Source organism: Carcharodon carcharias, chromosome 2, assembly GCF_017639515.1.
Source record: "Carcharodon carcharias isolate sCarCar2 chromosome 2, sCarCar2.pri, whole genome shotgun sequence".
NCBI lineage: Eukaryota > Metazoa > Chordata > Chondrichthyes > Lamniformes > Lamnidae > Carcharodon > Carcharodon carcharias.
In genome coordinates, this window is record NC_054468.1 from 33,497,173 (window position 1) to 33,518,134 (window position 20,962).

At 40.8% G+C, this 20,962-nt stretch overlaps 1 protein-coding gene across 6 annotated transcripts; it reads left to right on the forward strand.

Annotated features, from left to right (window-relative positions):
- The first annotated feature begins 731 nt into the window (after positions 1 to 731).
- Positions 732 to 20,340, forward strand: mul1a (mitochondrial E3 ubiquitin protein ligase 1a). 6 transcript variants are annotated; one of them, XM_041182769.1, is made up of 7 exons: positions 732 to 980; positions 1,763 to 1,842; positions 6,171 to 6,208; positions 11,108 to 11,263; positions 11,933 to 12,020; positions 16,383 to 16,503; positions 17,810 to 20,340. In XM_041182769.1, exons 3-7 carry the CDS (start codon positions 6,176 to 6,178, stop codon positions 18,534 to 18,536), a joined length of 1,125 nt encoding a protein of 374 aa, XP_041038703.1. In that variant the 5' UTR covers positions 732 to 980; positions 1,763 to 1,842; positions 6,171 to 6,175; the 3' UTR covers positions 18,537 to 20,340. The 6 variants fall into 6 exon arrangements, with proteins under 6 accessions (XP_041038703.1, XP_041038708.1, XP_041038702.1 ...); XM_041182774.1 differs by lacking the exon at positions 6,171 to 6,208 and adding an exon at positions 7,802 to 7,892; XM_041182768.1 differs by having other exon boundaries at positions 732 to 943.
- Positions 20,341 to 20,962: the final 622 nt, after the last annotated feature.

Below are 20,962 nucleotides of genomic sequence, written 5' to 3' on the forward strand. Positions count from 1 at the left end.
CTCCCACATGCCCAGTTTCCTTTTCACCATAGACACTCGCTCCTTCCAGTTTCTAACGCGTGCCCTGGTCCCTCCGAACCATACCCCAGCACCTTCAGGCCGTCAGCCTTGACAGTGAAGGGGACAAAGGATCGGTCAGCCCAGTTCCCAAAGAACATGGCCTCACTCTTCCCACGATTTACCTTGGCTCCCGAGGCCAGTTCGAACTGGTCGCAGATGTGGATCAGTCTGTGCACCGACAGTGGATCTGAGCAGAAGACGGCGACATCGTCCATGTACAGGGAGACTTTGACTGGTAGACTAATAAATTGGGTTACTCAATGCATGACGGCCACAGTGAAGCTGCCACCCTGGCATAACAATTAATTCCTAGCTCTTTAAAACAATATAACATTCAAATTGTCCTTTTTTTGGCCCGAACTAATTGAGCAAAAAGTGAAAATAAGCAAGAATAACCTTATGAACTTCAACAAATGTTCCATCTTATCACAAATCACAGGAGCCTCATGCGCAACTTCACGAGGAATAATGGGTGGTGCATTGTGGGCATTATGTCGGAGGACTACAGATCCCATAGTTCCACGGCACCGCTGTGTAATAGTCGAGCGCTGCGTTATGGGAGTTGTATGTAGGTCGGAGGACTACAATTCCCATAATTCCGCGGCACCGCACGGGGCGGGCGGGGTAATAATCGAGCACTGCGTTATGGGAGTTGTATGTACGTTGGAGGACTACAATTCCCATAGTTCCGCGGGTAGGGATGGATGAATGTTGGTTTGGTAACGGACAAATCCGAGTAACACCGACCGGGTAACGGGCTTCCGCTGACGAGGCTCGACCTCCCCTCACCTCCACTGGGAGTAAAAGGTTGGAGGGGGGCGGTGTGGATTCAGTCCTCTCCACGACCAAATGGGCAGTAGCCATTGCTGTTGTGGGGCCTGAGGTGTGTTGAGCGGCTGGGCCAGCGCTCCCTTCAGCCGGTAACCGCGTTTACAGGGAGAGGGGATTCGGCTCATTTTCATAGAGTGGGGCCGATAGGGGCTGCTAAGAGTCAGGTTTCATTCCATAACACCTAGGAGGGAGAGCCGAGTTTGAATTTTTAAGAAAGGGGGAGGGGTCCTGAGAAAGAATGAGTTAGAAGGAGGTGAGTCTGTGTTAACTGGAAACTGAATCAGGGAATGAGACAGCACAGGGGGAAGCCCTTTGGCCCATCCTGGTGTGCTACCTCGGCTAGAGTTGTGCAACCCGTCCCAACTGGTTGTTTCCCCATCGCCTGACAATTGCCTTCAGGTATTTCGTCAGTTCTGCCTCAAACGCTATGATGCATCTTACTTCCATCACCGTTTCAAGCATTGCATTCCAAATCGCAAAAATGTTTATGTAACAGAAAAGTTACTTCATGTTCTTCTGCTAATCACATTAAACCTGTCTCCTCTGGTTATCAACCCTAGATTTCTGAGCTTATAAAGGGAGTTGAGGGTCATGGGACCCAGGCTGGAAAGTAGAGTTCAGGCCAAGATCAGATCAGCCATATTCTTAGCAGGCTTGAGGGGCCAGATGTCCTACCCCTCCTCCTATTTCTTATGTTCTGCTACTAGAAAGTTTCTCCTTATTTATTTTATGAAGCCTTCATGATTTTGAACACCTCCATCAAATCTACTTTTAACCTTCTCTGCTGTTTGAAGAACAGCTTTTCCAGTGTCTGCACATAACTGAAATCCCTCATTTACCAAATTTTGGTATTTTTGATACATTTTGACAGGTGTGAGAACTAACTAAAGAGGAATTGTTACAGTCGTTAACAATCTGGCTTCTACACTACTTGCTGCTGTCTTCTGACAGGTAAGGTCTGTAATATAAAACAGGTTACACTATCATACTAAGATAAAAGAAAAAAACTGTGGATGCTGGAAATCCAAAACAAAAATAAAAATACCTGGAAAAACTCAGCAGATCTGGCAGCACCTTCAACAGAACTAAGTAAAAATAGAAGAGAGGTGAAATATAAGCTGGTTTAAGGGGGGGTGGGACAAGTAGAGCTGGGTAGAGGGCCAGTGATGGGTGGAGATAGCCAAAAGATGTCATAGACAAAAGGACAAAGAAATGGTGATATTACCTAAGGAATGTGCTAAGTAAAGGTAGAAAGCAGGACAAGCCAGGTACAGATAGCCCTAGTGGGGGTGGGGTGAAGGAATCGAAATAGGCTATAAGGTAGAGATAAAACAATGGATGGAAATACATTTAAAAATAATGGAAATAGGTGGGAAAGAAAAATCTATATAAATTATTGGAAAAAAATGGGGGGGATCGGAAAGGGGGTGGGGATGGAGGAGAGAGTCCATGATCTAAAATTATTGAACTCAATATTCAGTCCGGAAGGCTGTAAAGTGCCTAGTCAGAAGATGAGGTGCTGTTCCTCCAGTTTGCGTTGAGCTTCACTGGAACAATGCAGCAGGCCAAGGACGGGCATGAGAGCAGGATGGAGTGCTCACATGCCCACATGTCCGTCCTTGGATTTTAGATCATGAACTCTCTCCTTCATCCCCACCCCCTTTCTGATCCCCCCCCCCACCTTTTTTTCCAATAATTTATATAGATTTTTCTTTTCCCACCTATTTCCATTATTTTTAAATATATTTCCATCCATTGTTTTATCTCTACCTTTTAGCCTTTTTCAATTCCTTCACCTCACCCCACCCCCACTAGGGCTATCTGTACCTTGCTTGTCCTGCTTTCTACCTTTAATTAGCACATTCCTTAGATAATATCACCACCTTCAACACCTCTGTCCTTTTGTCTATGACATCTTGTGGCTATCTCCACCTATCACAGGCCCTCTATCCAGCTCTACTTGTCCCATCCCCTTCATTTAAGTGTGGTTTTAACCAGATTAGTTTGTCCCATCCCCTCTTAAACCAGCTTATATTTCGCCTCTCTTCTATTTTTACTTATTTCTGTTGAAGAGTCATATGGACTTGAAATGTTAACCGTGTTCCTCTCCGCAGATGCTGCCAGACCTGCTGAGTTTTTCCAGGTATTTTTATTTTTGTTTTACACTATCACACTGTTCTGAAAGCCCAACGTATTCAGAATTTGCCAGAATAATAATGAAGCTAATGGCACTAGTTGTTGTTTATGGTAAATGGGACTGTAACTCCAGGCAAGGAGCAGATGCATGGTTAAAAGTATATATATATAAAAGTTGATGTCTGAATTTTGACGCTTTGCCATTAACTTTGTGAAATTGATATCTTGTCATTGGCTTTCTTGATTTTTTTTTGTCCTTGATTTTTTTTTACTTAAAATTTTCCTTTATTGCGAATCATAAGGAGCATGTTGTATCTGCCCATTAATTGCCAATTAAACTAGCCGCACTTGGCCATTACAAGCATAAGTACCCTTTAATGACAAAAGTGTTAATAATTGTGAGTTAAGCTCAGGCACTAAAAATTAATCACACTGTAACCTCTCCAGTCTGGAATGTTTGGGACCATGGAATGATTTTGGAATTTCCTGGATTATGGAACGGCGTTTGAATGCCTAACCAGAAGTGTGTGAACCAAAAACACTGTAGCTATAAATATTCAACTGAAATATGAAACAGTGGAAAAAATGAACGGCAGTAATTAAAAAATAGTTTTACTTATTCATACGGTATCTTCCGTCTTTCCATTCCCAAAGTACTGGACTAAACTGTTGCTGTGAATTGCTTGGGTCTGCTCAAAAATTTTGGGGTAACTGGTGTTTCTGAAGAGGGTCACATTTGTGATGCCTCATTCCTTTAGTTTTTTTTTATTTTGGGGGCATGGGGGTGGAGGAAAGAGATAAATGTCACATTCTAACATTTCCCCCTTTCCTTGTCTCTCTTCATCCAATCTTTCCTCACTTTCTATATCCAACTTGACTTTACATTTGTCCCTTCTATGTCACCCTCCTTGTGGTTATTTCTCAATCCGTAAATGTCACGTTTACTGAGCGATCCTGTTGGATGCCCTGTTCACTTGGGTCTACGATGCCCAGTGTTCTGCCTGTGCCATTATCAGCTCACTCACCCTTTCAGTAATTTGTGGACAAAACATTTTTGAGTTGAAGGTTGCAGGGCCAAATCTAATGAATGGCAGAGGGTGTTCATGCCCTGAAACAACACACTCTGGCCTACTGTTTTATGTTGTGATTTCCTGTTAAGCTTTGTTAAATGAGTTGGTGTACCTCACATGTATTGAAAGAATAAATATGACGCACTGGAATTTCCATATGCTATAAGATTTATGGATTCAAAGAAGGGTTGGCCCTGTGCAGCTTGTTTACTCTAGACTAAAGTATTGACTGCTGAGGAATTTCCCAGCAGAAAAAGTCATTGTATAGTGTACAATAGAGTAGGCTGAGGCACAGGTTATACTTTACTCTGGGTTGTGCAATTATTAATATACTTTTACAATGTGTTTGGAAATGCTTCATTGTGTATATTTTTAACTAGCCGAAGAAAACACTGATTAGAAAAACTTACAAGATTTGTATAGCATTGCTTGTTTGTAATTGATGATTATGGGGCAGGCAGGAAAGTGGAGTTGAAGCCCAAGTTCAGCCATGATCGTATTGAATGGCAGAGCAGGTGTGACTGGCTATATGGTCTACCCCTCTTATTTGCTTTTTTCTTGTGTGTGATTACCTGTTCTGGGAATGGAAATACCATGCTGATGTAGAGATGATATTCGTGAGATGGGGACAGTTACATAAAATTATGTAGAACACATAGCACGGAAAAATCCCCTCTAGGCTGGTTACATAGCCACAAAAGTATCCTCGCATTCCATTTGCCTCACCTCAGCCTTTCAATATATCTTCCTGTTTCCTTTTCTCTGATATACCTAGTCCCATTTTAAACATTAAAATTATTTGCCTCAATCACTTCCTGTAGTAGTAAATTCTACATTTTGACCACTCTGAGTAAAGATATTTCTCCCTATTTCTCTGTTGGATTTATTAGTAACGACACACAAATATATGAATTAGGAGCAGGGAGTAGGTCATTTGGCCCCTTGAGCTGGCTCCATTTGATAAAATCACAGCTGATCTGATTTGTGGCCTCAACAACACTTATCTGCCTACCCCATTCCCTTACATTATTGACTAACGAGGGAGTCAATCTAACTCAGCCTTAAAAATATTCAATGACCCTGCCTCCTCCACTTTCTGGGGAAAGGAATTCCACAAGCTGATGACCCTCTGAGAGAAATAAATTCTCTTCATCTCCATTTTAAATGGGAGACTCCTTATTTTCAAACTGTGCCCCCTAGTTCTGGTCTCTCCCACAAGGAGAAATATCCTTTCAGCATCCACCCTGTCAAGTCCCTTCAGGATCTTATATATTTCAATAAGATCACTCTCATTCTTCTAAACTCCAATGGATAAAGGCCCAACCTGTCTGGCCTTTCCTTTATAAGATAACCCCTTCATCCCAGGAGTCAATCGAGTGAACCTTCTCTGAACTCAACAACCTTGTATTTATGGCCCCTAGTTTTGGATTCTCCCAGTTAGAAATTTTTTCAGTGCATTTACCCTGTGCAACCTGTTTTTATAGGCTGTTATCAGGTCAGCTCTATGTGATCTCTCTTCTGAAGAAAAATGCCCCCACCTATTCAATTTTCATCTGATAGCTGTTGTCTTAGATCTGGTACCATCCTTGCAAATCTTTTTTGCAATTTCTCTGGTGTTTATATGTTCTTTTTATAGTATAGAGACCAGAAATGTGTTACCTGACCCAGATCCTCTGCTTTTGAGTTCTCTACCCTAGAAATAAATCCCAATGCTTTAGTAGCATTTTTAATTGCTTTGCTGACCTGCGTTGCTAAGTATCCCTAGTTCATTGCTCTTCTGCCCCATTCAGTTTATTTATTTTCTAAGCTCTAGGTGATGTTTCTATTTTTCTTACCAAATTCTCATTATGTTAAAGTTGATTTGTCACTCAATTGCCCAGTCTGCAAGTTTTCTAACATGCTGCAAAATGTTACATTCTTGCTTAGTGTTAGCTATGCCCCTTTAGTATAATCTGCTAATTTTGATATTGAGTCCAAAATGATCTGGGAGTGTTAAGTGTGCACCTGTTTAATTTCTGCCAACAGTGGGTACAATCTGAGTAACCTTTGTGTATCTTTCCCTTGTCCCAACAGAGAGAATGCCCCAAAATATTAGCTTTTCAAAGATGCAGGTGAGGTCTTGTAATTAATTGGACTGTCCATTAAAATACTATGCAATTCAGACCAAGAGATATCCAGACCAAGAGATATCCAGCCCCTCTCCCCAGTTGCTGATAAGTTAGCTAATCTCATCAGGGTAGTAGCTGGGGCTCTGTGCTTGTTTTCTTTCACAATCAGCCAGGTTTCTTACTTCTGACTTTCTTCACACCCACTTTCTAGCAATTGTCTGTGTGGAGGTAATGCATAAGAACAAGATCCAGTTTAGCTGTATTAATCTTTCCCCTGCTGGTTGTCACTTTCTAGGTTCCTACATAAAGAGTTGCCATTTGGGTGAGACACTGCATAGCTGCTGAGACTGTGCAACGGAACTCTAACAAGAGTCAACACCTTGAGGCAAATAGGGAAGAATTGGAATTTTAAAAATAAAAGTACATTTGGGTTGTGCTGCAATGGAAACAAGTGGATGAATTCTAAGTGTAGGAATTGAAGAACATAGCAGCTTTTGATTGTTACTCTATGGGGAAGGCTTTCGTTATTCCTGTTACTCTGTAACCTTCAGGTGTGGGCGAAGATTATTAGGTGAGTCGGCATGGCAACATCGCTCCCTAAAACATTGAATATCTAGAAAATTTAATGCATTGATTTTTGGCAGTTTCTTCCCATGGCATTAGTTTACTAGGGCTACAAACCTAGGAAGTAATGTTTTGAAAGTTACCTGAAAACAAAACGTTGAAAGATTTTATAGTCTTCAGAGTGGCTTGGCCACTTTTGTTTTAGTCTCAGCCGAGACAGCCGGAGGCTGACTGTTTGGAAGAGCATCAAAAGAGGCGAGGCAAAAGGGAAAGCTCAACTGGCTGAGAAGAGGCTCAGAAAAAAACAAAAGGCCAGCAAATCCTGCAGCTTCTCAACCCACTGCCTTCATATGCTACAAATGCGGCAGAAACTGCCTGCCATGCCAGATTAGGGCCCCTGAACCACACCAGGCAGTTTAACATAAGAGTAGACCAACAAGGTGCTAACCATCATCTCTCAAGATGGAATGCTACTAGAGGTTGGCCTCTGAGGAATGAAGTAGCTGCAAACCTGAGGAATGAAGTAGCTGCAGACCTGAAGAAATCTTTAGTTTACCTAGGTACCCATTTCAACTACTTCCTCACAGGGAGTGATTGAACAATGATCTAAAGAGCACTCCCAGGTTAGCAGCTAAAGATAACTGCTCCAGACCCGATTTGTCTGTGAATTTTCAGTACATACTAACATGCTTTTTGACCGTGTAACTCATTTTACAGTCCTGGATTGCAAACAGCAATGATAGTTGACTGCCAGAGAGGTTAGTGTAGCTGCTTTCGATATCATGGCTGCATATAACTGAGTTGTACCATTGTGCCCATGCAAAAACTAGGACAAAGTGAAGCCCTCCAGCAGATGGTGGTATAATTGGCACACACATGTTTGGTCTCAGAGACTGTAATCATTGCAGTTGTAGGTCATTACTACAGGAGCTCATCAGCAATATCTTTGGCCACCCATTTTCAGATGTTTCATCAATGACCTTTTTCACCTGTTATGAATAGATTATTTACTGACAATTCCATCATATTCAGCTCCATCCTCAACTCCTCTGATAATGAAGCAACCCATATAAGCCTACAGCAGGACCTGGATCAGACCCAGGCTTGGCCTGGCAAATGGCAGGTAATCACACCACATAACTATGAGATAATGTCCAGCTTGAACATGCAAAGGAACAGTGACCTGCTCAAACTTTCAAAATCACTATCAGTGAACCCTCAACATCAGTGCTTGCTGGTTGCCATTGGCCATAAGCTGAACTGGACCAGCCAAATCAGCCAGTGGCTGTAAGGCATTTTGAAATGTTGAGAGTGTACAAAAAGCACTATAAATTTAGGTCTTTTTTTCCTTTTTTTAAGAATAGGGCAAAGACTGGTTTCACTGTAGAGAGTGAATCACTTGCTGACCCCTCAAAGCTTCTTCACCATCTATAGCTCAAGTCAGGTGTGTGCCCTTAGCAGAATCGCATGTCATCCTCTGTGTCCGTCACCATAGTAATCTATCGCTCATCATCCTTCTCAACCTGTCTGCAGCTACGAACATTGCTGACTACACCATCTTCCTCCAGTGCCTCTTCTCTGTTGTCCAGTTGGGTGGGGGTGTCTTTCCTATCTATCCAGTTGTAGCCAGAAAATCAGCTGCAATGTCTTCTTTTCCCAGTCCTGCACTGTTGTCTCTGAAATAGCCAAGGATCTATCCTTGGCTGTCTCCTGTTTCTCATCTATATGCTGCCCCTTGGTGACATCAGTCAAAAGCACCGCATCAGATTTCACATTTACATCAGGGATACAGCTCTACCTCATCACCAGTACTCATGACCCCTTCCACTGTCTCTGATTTATGAGATTTCTTGCCCAGTAGTCTATATTTGATAAACAGAAATTCCTTCCCAACTAAATATTGAGAAGACTGATTCTGTTGTCTTTAGTCCATGCCACAAACCCTAACCTGTTGTCTCTGACAGCATCTTTTTCCCTGGCCACTGTCCGAGACTGAACCAGGCTGTTTGCAATCTTGGTGTTGCATTCGAGTTGAGCCCATATCCTCTCTATGACTAAGATTGCTCATTTCCCCTCCCTATTATCGACCACCTCCACCCCTGCCTCAGCTCACCTCAGACTCTGAAGCAGTCCATGCCCAAACACAGCAAGACCTGGACAATATCCAGGCTTGGGCTGACAAGTAGCAAGTAACACTTCATGCTACGCAAGTGCCATGCAATGACCATCTCCAACAAGAGAGAATCTAACCAACACCCCTTGACATTCAATGGCATTAACATCACTGAATCCCCCACTGTCAACGTCCTGGGGGTTACCATTGACCACAATCTAGCAGTCCTGCAGTGAGTAACTCACATCCTGACTCCCAAAGCCTGTCTGCCAGCTACAAGGCACAAGTCAGGATGGAATACTTTCCCATTTGCCTGGATGAGTGCAGCTCCAAAAACACTCAAGAAGCTCGACCCATCCAGGACAAAGCAGCCACTTGATTGATACCGCATCCACAAACATTCACTCCTTCCATCAATGACGCACAGTGGTAGCAGTGTGTACCATCCAAAAGATGCACTGCAAGAACTCACCAAGGCTCCTCAGCACCTTCCAAGCCCATGACTGCTACCTATTAGAAGGGCAAGGGCAACAGACACATGGGAACACTACCACCTGGAAGTTGCCCTCCAAGCCACTCACCATCCTGATTTGGAAATATATCACCGTTCCTTCACTGTTGCTGGGTCAAATCCTGGAACTGCCTCCCTAACGGAACAGTGGGTGTACCTATGCCACATGGACTGCACTGGTTCAAGAAGGCAGCTCACCACAACCTTCTCAAGGACAATGAGAGATGGGCAATAAATGCTGGCTGAGCCAGTGAAACCCACATCCCATGAATGAATTTTTAAAAATCTGATTCAGCAGTGCCATACCAATTCTGTGACTATGTGAAACCCTCAACCATACCTTTGTTACCTCTAACCTCTACTGTTCCAATGTTCTCCTGACCCACCTCCCTCCTTTTACCCTCCATGAACTGGTGTTCAGCCAAATGCCTGCTGACTGCATCCTAGCTTGCACTGTCCTGTTCGCCCATCATCCCTGTGCTCACTGACCTATTTTGGTTCCTGTTGTGGCACACCTCAATTTTAAAATTATCATCCTTGTCTTCAAATCTCTCCAAGGCCTTGCCCTCCCTATCCCTGTAACCTCCTCCAGCCCTACAAGCCTCTAAGATCTCTGTAGTCCTCCAGTTCTGGCCTCTATGTGTAGCCCTGATTTTAATCGCTCCACCAGCCTTCGCTGCCTAGGTTCTAATCTCTGGAATTAACTCCCAAAAGCTCTCCACCTCACAACCCCTTTCTCCTCTTTTTAAGATGGTGCTTAAAGCCTATATCTTTAACAAGCTTTTGGTCATATCCTAAAATCCTTATCTAGCTAAAGGTCAAATTTTGTTTGCTATGTGCTCCTGTGAAGCGTCATTCAGGCAACAGTGCATATTTCATCTAAAAAGCTTGCCATTTATATAATGAAAGTAGCAACCCTCAAACTTGATACCTCCAGAAGAGGCAGTGGCATAGTGGTATTGTCACTGGACTAATATTCCAGAGACCCAGGGTAATGCTCTGGGGACCGGGGTTGAATCCCACCATGACAGACGGTGAAATTTGAATTCAATAAAAGTCTGGAATGAAAGGTCTAATGGTGACCATGAAGGTCGATTGTCATAAAAATCTACCCTTAGGGAAGGAAATATGCTGACCTTACCAGGTCTGGCCTACATGTGATTCCAGACCCACAGCAATGTGGTTGACTCTTAATTGCCCTTGTTCAAGTGGCATTTGGGGATGGGCAAAAAATGCCCACACCCCATTAATGATTTTTTTTAAAAAAGGGAACAGTTTTCATGGTTTATCCTTGTGCCATTCAGTATCTACAGGATGCATTACAGCAATTGACCCTAGACTGCTTGGATAGGATCTCCTTCCTCTGGACCTCTAGCACAGAAGGACAAGCAGCAGTGCTGGAGGAACACCAAGCCCTACATCACATACCAACCTGATTAAGACATATTTGGTGCGGGATCATTGCCTCCTCCCATTGTTATCCCAGCACCAGAAAGACAACAGTCATTCAAGAAGGCTCACCACTACTACCACCTGCTCAGAGTAACTGAGTGACAAATGCAACCTTGCGATTCTAAGAACAAAATAAAAACTCTTTTTGGATGATCTGATTAGTTACTTATTTCACATTTGCAGGAATGCAGAAAGAAAATCAGAGATTACACAGTTTGTGTTGGATCTCACATAACATTGCCTTTGTGTTTTTCTTTTAAAGTCTTGGAAGTTAAAGAAATTGACTGAATCTAGCTACAACATGGACAGGATTCCTGTATCAACCATAGAGCTGATCTGCTTGGGGTCGAGCTTTGCATTTTCTGGGTTGTTTTGCTACTTGTATAGGAAGAAAAGAGCAACAGTGCAGGTGCTAAAGGTAAGAGTCATTCTTTTCTAGCAGGTTCCTCCCCACAAATACAAATTTCTGTGGCTTTCATTTTAACTTCTCTTGGGAGGCAGGAATGGAAGTGATATTTTTATGATGGACTGATATAGATTCAGGCAAATTCTTCAGTTTCCAAGACTTAAAAAAAAAACAAAAGCAGTGTTCTATGAGATAACACTTCCATAAATCATTTCTCCCCAGTGAAGTAAAGTATTTCACCTGCGCTGCATTCGATGGATTACCCTGACACACATAACTGTAGTCTGTTCAGTGTGCTCAATGGTATTGAGGATTTGACAAATGTGATATCAAATTACCATGGCATCTTTCTAGTGTAAAGGATCCAGAACAAGGAAGCATAATATTTAATTTGAACTGATAATTTAGGAGTGAAATCAAAAAACATGTTTTTAGTGTTGTGGAAATCTGGAACTCTCACCCCCAAAAGATGATGAATGCTAGATCAATAAAAATTTATTTCGGGTTTATAGATTTAGTTGGATAAGGGTATCAAGAAATATAGAGCAAAGGCGGCAGAATAGAGTTGGGGTACAGATCAGCTATGATCTAATTGAATAGCTGAACAGGCTCAAGTGTAGAATGGCCTCACCCTGTTCCTATGTTCCCTATTAGCTCACTTGTTTCTTTTTTTAAAATTAGGAAGCCCCAAAATTTCAGATCAACAAGCAGTTGGTGGAATTTCTGAATGCCACTCCAGGCAATTGTGTGGAGTATGCTGTTGTGGAAGGTGAGGCTTATTGATTTTCTGTTTATTGTGATACATTTCCAACTGCCCAGTTGTAAGACTAGTAATGTTGATCAGTAGAAGGGAAAATCAGGCCATATCCATAACTGATAACCAATTCAGGCAGTAGAGTGAAAATCAACCCCAGTCTGTCATGTCTTTTTTATTCAGAGCATTTAAATATTGAAAACATAATCTAGATACTGTGCTTTATTCAAGGAGAAAAGAGGCTATTACTTTTCTTGGCATTTCAGTTACAAAAATCAGGTGGCGCTTTTGATCACCTATAGTTAAAAAACTGCTGACCTAAAGAAGCAAATGAGAGCATTGTTAAAGTTTGAGAATGTCCAATGGTTAAGGGCTGGCCGGTACACTCCATAAAGAATGGTTGTGTTTCAAGGTCACCCCTCCTTTACTGACCTCACTCAAATGCATCATCGTCACTGTTGGGAAGTAGAAATTAAGGCTTTATGGGTTAAATTGTGATTATTTCTAGATGGACTTGTTTTGATGGAATATGGGACACATCTGGAGATGATGCCTAATAGCAATGCACTTTCTCTTTTTCTAAGCAACTAGATTAAGCAACAGTTAAAAGAGTGCACTGCAAGAAAAGACCCCACAATAGTCTTATTCTGCAGTATATGGAATAAAAGTACTTCAGGTATCTTTTCAAAGCTATGGGGTTCCATCATTTATTTATTCATCAGAAGGAAGGCTACCAGGCCTGGCAATGAGCACTTCCTAATTTTGTCATATTGTCAGCATCAAAAATTCCCAGGGATGGCAGGATATGTTTTGATGAAGAGTAAAGTCTTAATGTTGCTTTAACACCAGGCTTTCAAAATTACCTATTTTTACCAAGTTTCCCTATCGAATTGCATTTCTGATAAATTGTTTGAAGGTTCTTTCTCTGACCATGCTTCAGATAGGATCATTGTATCCGGCAGAGGTGGACAACTTTCAGCCCATCAACCTAGACTTAATTCAGATATAGTCCCGGAGGTGAAGGGACTGCAAGACTTGCCCTGCAATAAGGTTATGAGGAAAAATAAATAAATTAGGTTAACGTTGCTCTTAATTGAGTCAGCCATCTAGGGGAATTTACAAGATTGGCCCTTGCACAGCCTTATCTCCCAGCACTGCTCTGCTGAAAGTAGTGAACAATATGTCAAGTTATAACTTCTCAAAGCAGGCAAATAAATGTGTTGCAATCACTGTCAAATATGATGAAAACCAGTAGATAGTATTATTTGAAGCTCAAGATTGAATATTTTTCTTAGCCTCTTCTGATGCTGGGTATTTTTTCCTGTTATTTATTCATAGAAGGATGATGCCATTATTGTACAATGTTGCCTGAAAAGCATCTTTTTAAATAAAAACAATTCCTGCTGCTGTGCTGCAATATTTGATTTGCCACATGTTAATGCCATGCTTGGTATCTTTTGGGTGTAAGGTTTTTGGGGGTTTTTTTGGGAGAGTCCATATGTTTTGGTTAGCAGTTGAAGTATTAAACATCTGATACTGAAAGCTATGCGAAAAATGGAAATATCACCCTGTGTTTGTGTTAATTGCTTTTTTGGGCCTACAGGGCATATCGGCAACTTTACAGTTGCATCCACAGAATGTTCTGATGCTGTCAAATCTAATGTTAACAGTGTAATATATGCTTTAGCCTCTGAAGCAAATGTGAACTGGTTAGCTTGAGTGAAATAAATGAGTGATGCATTTGTTGGACATTTGGGCAGTTGCAATACCAGTTTTCTGCCACTAGATAGCACATGTGTGCTTCCTAAATATAGTTGAAACGTGACAGTTTTAAAAAAAACGTGCAAAATACTCTGAAATAAAGATGAATATGCTGGAAATTCTCAGCAAGTCAGGTAACTTCTGTGGAGAGAGAAACACTTAATGTTTCAGGTCAATAAGCTTTCAGCAGAAATTGAAAAAACATTGGAAGTGAAATTTTTGTTTGCCAAACTATATTTTTCCATCAAATTTATTTTGCTATAATTGATCTATTGGTGCCTCAGAAAATGTGCCCTGTAAAGAAGTTTCTTCACAAGCTGCTGTTGCCTGTATTTGCAGACTGCATTAGTAGAGTCCAGAGACACAGAGAGACTATTTTGCCAAAGAGCTATCCAACTGGTTCCATTTCCCTCAGCTTTTCCCATAGTACTGCAGTTGTTTCCCCTTCACATGTTTAGCCAATTCCCTTCTGAAAATTAATTTTGAATCTGCCCCCATCACTGTTTAGGCAGTGCATTCCAGGTCAGAACAACTGTGTTCCTCATCTGGTTCTTCTGCCAATTACCTCTGGTCTCTGAGCCTTCTACCACTCTGTCAAACTCCGCTATAGTCTTGAACACCTCCTAAATCATCTTAACTTTGTGTTCCAGGGAGAACAACCCCTGCTCCTCTAGTTTCTCTATGTAACTGAATTCCCACATTCCTGGTACCATTCTAATAAGTCCTCTGCACCCTCTGTTATGATCTTGAAATCCTTCTGAAAGTATGGTGCTTGGATCTGGGTATGCTATTCCAGCTGTGGCCTGACCAATGTTAATAAAAAAATTAACATAACTTCCTTGCTTTGGTGTTCTCTCTGTTTATAAAGCCAAATATCCCATATCCTTTTTTAACTGCCTTCTCAATGTGTCCTGTCACCCTAAAGATTTGTTTATGTACAGCAGCAACTTCCATTTATATAGCATGTTTGATGTAATCTAACATCACCAGATGCTTCAGAGGAATTATATATATAAAGCAAAATTAGACACCCAGCCACCTAATACATTAGGACAGCAGATGGCCAAAAGCTTGGTCAATGAGGTACTCCCCCAGATCTCTCTCTCCTTTCATCCTGTTTAAAGTTGTACCATTTAATTTATATTGCCTTTTCAGACATCCCTGTTAAATTACAACTGCAACATGTCTGCCTAATTTACCAGTCTGTCTATATTTTCCTGAACTGACACTTTGTGTAACATCTGTTCCCTTTAATTTCCCCGTTGACATACTTTGCTTTTGCTTGATGCTTCCTAGTGGCAATGAAACGAATTTGGAATCTGGTGTCTGAAATCGCAACAATCGTGTCCCACCACTCTAGTGCAGTGTGCTGATATTCTAACTTGCTGCACCATGCTTACCAGAAGCAATTTGCCCTGTATTTCACGAGTAGGTGCTGAGTTTCTTTTTTCTATGTATTTAGGCAACAGTGAATGTGTGTATTGTGTTAACCTATTTGCTGTTCAATCTCATGTCAAGGCCACACCTGGAGTATTTAGAGCACTTCTGGACACCACCCCTTAGGAAGGATATATTAACCTTGGAGGGAGTGTAGTGCAGGTTTACCTTAATGATATCTGGACTCCAAAGGTTAAATTACAAGGACAAATTACAAACTAAGGTTGTATTCCCTGGAATTTAAAAGGTGAAGGGTTAATTTGGTTTAAATTCTAAAAATATTAAGGAGAATAGGTATGGGACATATAAACTATTTATGCTGGAGAGGGAGTCTAGCTCTGGGGCATAATCTAAAAATTGAACCAGATCTTTTCAGGAATCCAATTAAGAAGCAGTTCTACACAAAGATTGGACCTCTTATCCACAAATGGCAATAGAGGCTTGATCATTGTAAACTTTAAGTCTGAGCTGGATAGATTTATCCAAAATATTAAAGGATATGAGCAAAGTGTGTGTGTGTCATTGTCCTAAAACCTCTCAACTTTCTGGGCAGTCAGCCCTGTCCTAAAGCCTCTCAACTTTCTGGACAGTCAGCCCTGTCCTAAAACCTTTTGATATTTCTGGACAGTCAGCCCTGTCCTAAAACCTTTTGATATTTCTGGACAGTCAGCCCTGTCCTAAAACCTTTTGATATTTCTGGACAGTCAGCCCTGTCCTAAAGCCTTTTGATATTTCTGGACAGTCAGCCCTGTCCTAAAGCCTCTTGACATTTCTGGACAGTCAGCCCTGTCCTAAAGCCTCTTGACATTTCTGGACAGTCAGCCCTGTCCTAAAGCCTCTTGACATTTCTGGACAGTCAGCCCTGTCCTAAAACCTTTTGATATTTCTGGACAGTTAGCCCTGCCCTAAAACCCCTCAACTTTCTGGACAGTCAGCCCTGTCCTGAAGCCTTTCGACACTTCTGGACAGTCAGCCCTGCTCCCATGTCTTGTCACTAGATTTTACCTTGCCGAGATCGAAATCACGTAGCTGAAAATGGGAGCATCATTGTGTGTGTGTTCACAATCAGATTTGAATTTGAATTTTAGGGCAACTATCTGTATTCCTGCATCCTCCTCTATAAACTGTAATGTGCTAGATTTTCAAGTTTCTGTTCAACTGTTGTGCTTACCCAAACAGGTATCACTCGACCAGTTGGGGAGAGTCTGCGGAGCCATTATCAAGATGACTGCACTGGGGTAATGCAGCGTCTCATTTTGAAAGAGCACAAACTGATCTGGAACAATTTGGCTAGGAGTTGGTATGTGTCCATAACAATTCGACTTCAAATATAATTTTTCATTTCTCATGTTACATATATTCTATTGTATAGCATTATATTCTTGAAGGTTAAGACCAGATTTTAAAAAAACCTCTCTGAAAAAAGAAAAAATCTATCTCAGTGGTTCCTGTAAAATAAACTGCAAGGGTGATTCTTTTGAAGGTGACCTTTGAAAATTCCATGTACGGCTGTGAGAGCAGTTTTACAGCACTACTGCCCAAGCAAATACCTGTATCTATTTCTGTAGTTAGGAATGCAATTTCCTATTGCAGTACAGTTTAAAAACTTGCTCTGAATTAACAATTGTGTAAAATGAAGGTTAGAATAATCACCACATACCACCCCTTGTAAAAGATGTTTTTATGCTCCCGAAAGAACTACCATTACTCACTACAGTAAGATTCGAGTGTTACTTTACCATTTTCTAAATATATTTTTCACACCATTTTTTGAGTAAGAATATGGTTTGAGAAAAGAATAATGGTTAGGAAAATGTCATAGTTTTGTTGCTGCTTGATAAACTTTCTGTAATTTACCAGTATTTACTATACCACGTGCTTGAGATGTGTGTTTATGCCTAGGTTTTCAACGATTAAATATATTACAGTAGTTTGACAATGCATGGAAAGCTGAAGAATGGACTCTGGTCAGCCTTCTGCAAAGAAGCAAAATTGAAAGCAGGGAGTTACCCTGGATCAAGATGTTGGACCCAGTCAGAGTATCAATGGCAGTGACACAGAGGTAGTGACCTCAGGGAGGCAGTGGTGTAGTGGTATTGTCACTGGACTTGTACTCCAAATACCCAGGGTAATACTCTAGGGACCTGGGTTCAAATCCTACCGCAGCAGACGGTGAAATTTGAATTAAGTAAAAAAAAAAATCTGGAATCACACCACAGCAGATGGTGAAATTTGAATTCAATAAAAAGTCTGGAATTAAAAGTCTAATGATGACCATGAAACCATTGTCAATAGTCGTAAAAATCCATCTGGTTCACTAATGTCCTTTAGGGAAGGAAATCTGCCATCCTACATGTGACTCCAAACCCACAGTAATGTGATTGACTCTTAAACGCTCTCAGTTCTCAAGGGCAATTAGGCAATTAATGCCAATGACCCCACATTGTTTGAACGAATAAAAAAGACACATGAAGTGATACAATACTTGTTTTTTTTTTAAATCACATTACTCTGTGAGATTTTTATTTTATCTTTTTATTTTATCAGCTATTATACATAAAAGTATATTGTTGTCTGCCTAATGTAAACGTTTTCTTCCTCACCAGGAACGATAGTGAACGGATTATACACCAAAAAGAGAATGTTGTGCCCTTTGACCTGATATCCCCTGAAGGAGGGAAAAGTGCAATCCGTGTGATCAACCCACTGGAGGCATCGGGGCTGCAGTTTGAAACTGTATATGAACGATTTCACCAAGCTGCACAAGGTTTCACCGATATCATTGGGCACTACCTGAGTGGTGAGAAGCCCAAAGGCTTCTTGGAAACTGAAGAGATAGTCCGTGTTGGAGCCACTTTAACAGGAATTGGAGAACTTGTTTTGGATTCTGACAAAATTATCAAGCTCCAGCCTCCTAAAGATGGTTTGGAATATTTCTTAAGTACCTTGGACTTACCAAGCATCCTGAAACAGCAGGAGTCAAGTGTTAAACTTTGGAAGGTGCTCATGACCATCTGCACCCTAACTGGCATTGCAGTGGTCATGGTTGTCCTGCGCAGGATGTACCATGAGTTCAGTGAGAAACAGGAACTAGAAGAAATGAGGAAGAGCTACGAACGGTTCAATGAAAGCAGACGTAAGCCAGGTTCGACAGCAGATGATGAAATACCAGAGAATGCGTGTGTGATTTGTTTATCTAAACCACGGGAATGCGTGTTCCTGACCTGTGGGCATGTTTGTTGCTGCTACGATTGTCATCGGGCTCTTCCCTCACCAATTTGTCCAATCTGTAGAAGTTGTATTGTTAGAGTAGTTCCTCTTTACCAAGCATGAGAGAGAATTCCACATGCAAGCAAATCTATCAAGTGCCTTTAATTGCTGATCTGCGCCAGAATGTCAAGCTTTCGTGTTTATGTAGTGACACCCTCCCATTGCCATACCTTCACTTCAACGGTCAATGGTGTGTTATTTTCTGAGATTCCCTCTGGCTTTAGCCACTGCAGCTAGGTTGGGCACTCAGATTTCTGAATATGCGATCATAACTGTTATCATTCATATACTAATTGACTATTGACCTTTGTTCAAAAGTGAGGTTCATCAGTATTATCTGATACATGTTATGCAGTCATCCAGTTATAGTTAGGACCAAGAAAGACCTAGTCAAGCTAGTTAACCTGCATGGTATTGATAGCAGATGGAATTTTTAACAAGACACCCTTGGCCCATATGAGACAAACCATCATGAGATAAATTGGAAACAATGAACATCAACAGCTATTCCCAGCCAATGTTTCACAGTGTCATTTTACTTTAACATGATGCAAGAAGGCACATTAAAGCAGAATGGCATGCTGGAGTCACTTTGACTTCAGTTGCAGTACGGATTAGTTCCTTCGCAATCTACGATTGTGTCAATATGTTGACTTCAAAAACAACTTAATCAACATTTTTCCTGCATTAGAAAATATCTTCATTAATAATAAACAGTACGCCTAGTGCCAGGGAGGTGAGACTACAAACATGAGTGAACGATTTACCCCCTGTTCTGGCACTCCCATCAATCTATTCTTTATTTCCCAGCTCCTTCCAGTTTTCTTATTGTTTTACAATCATTCACAAGCAAGAAATACTATAAGTGGAAAAGCCAGTGGCATGATAATTTATATTGTCAAAGCTGAATACCTGCAATTTATGATCTTAGTCATATAGGTAACAGAAGTTGTCACTGTTAGTACTACTTGGTATTTTTGCACTGAAATTGATGACATCTCTACCTAGTTCCATGATTGCTTTCTACCATGACAAAAGAGAATGACGTTTTTCATTGGCACTGGGAATGCTGGGATAGTGCTGTAACTTTCAAATGTGGCAAATGGAGGCAAAAATAGAGAAGGAAAGGAGAGCAAAAGGATTTGAAGGCCATGGAGTAACAAGGAAAAAGAAAACTTGAGATGTGCAGTGGACAGAAGGGGTCCAATGTTTTTTAAAATGTGAAAACTGTCTAATACTTCCCTTATGAGCAGCTTTTATGGGCCTGTTTGTGAATTATAATCTTGTACTAGAAGGAGTAATACTATGAGGTGAGTTTGTATTTTCCTGTGTTGTATGTTAGATTGACAACAAATTGCATCTGGACTGTCAATTATTTCCTAGTTAAATTTATATGTATGATGACTTAATTTTGGTTTTGTGATAGGTCTTTGTTTCCTCATTTGGTTTAGATGTTGACAACAGTCTTTAGTGTAAAGCATCTCCTTACTATGACTCCTTTTGTCACAAACTAAGAATTTCCAAATACAGATGCTGTATTTATAGTTCTGTAATTTTGATTTACTTTTAAATGCACACTGGCTTGGTAACTATTTTCTCATCTAAAGATGCTGCCTCATTGCCAGTGGCTCCCGTATATGAGTTAGTAATACCTCATGGTTTGGTTATAAAACATTATATGAGAAGCCAAATGAAATTATTTTTCAGAGCTGTGTTCTGGTAATTGTAGCTGATTTTTAAAAAAACGATACAAGGCAATAATTATTTTTCTGTTGTAGGAAGTGAACATATTAGTATGTAACAGTTATTGAGATATATATGTGGATGTATGACAAAGACTAAATAAAAACATCTCTACTGATGACAATTACCTGAATTCTATCAACTTATGATAAACTACTTTTTCACAGGACTGTTTTTTTTTAATGGAGTACAGTAATTCTGTTGAAAAAGAAAGATGAATTTGCGTTTCTATGGCTCTTTTTACTTCCTTGTAGCATCCCAATGAACTTTACAGGCAGTAAGTTATTTTGAGGTGTAATCACTGTTTCATAGGCAAACATGAAAGCTAATTTGCATACAGCAAGGTCTCAACCAACATTTAAATCAATGACCAGTTAATCTGTTTTTGGTGGTATTGGCTGAGGGGTGAATTTTGGCCAAGACGTAATGAGGTTGGGGGTTACTCCCTGCTCTTTTTCAAACCAGCATGGAGCCTTTTATTTCCACCTAAACAGACAGTTGTATACTAAAGTAAATCTCTCTCTTCCTTATTACACAACACAAATTAGGTGGAAAAACAATGGCTGCAGTTCCAAAGATAAAAGTTTGAGTAAAAAAGTGCAACTTTTATGTAAGACTGCTTTCCAAGTGTTGTTATGACACAGCAGTTGGTAAATGCTGAGTTATTTATATCCCAGAGGGAAACTTGAACAACTGTCATAACCTATATTTTCAATTGGTATGTTTGAGATGCAGCTCTGAATTCA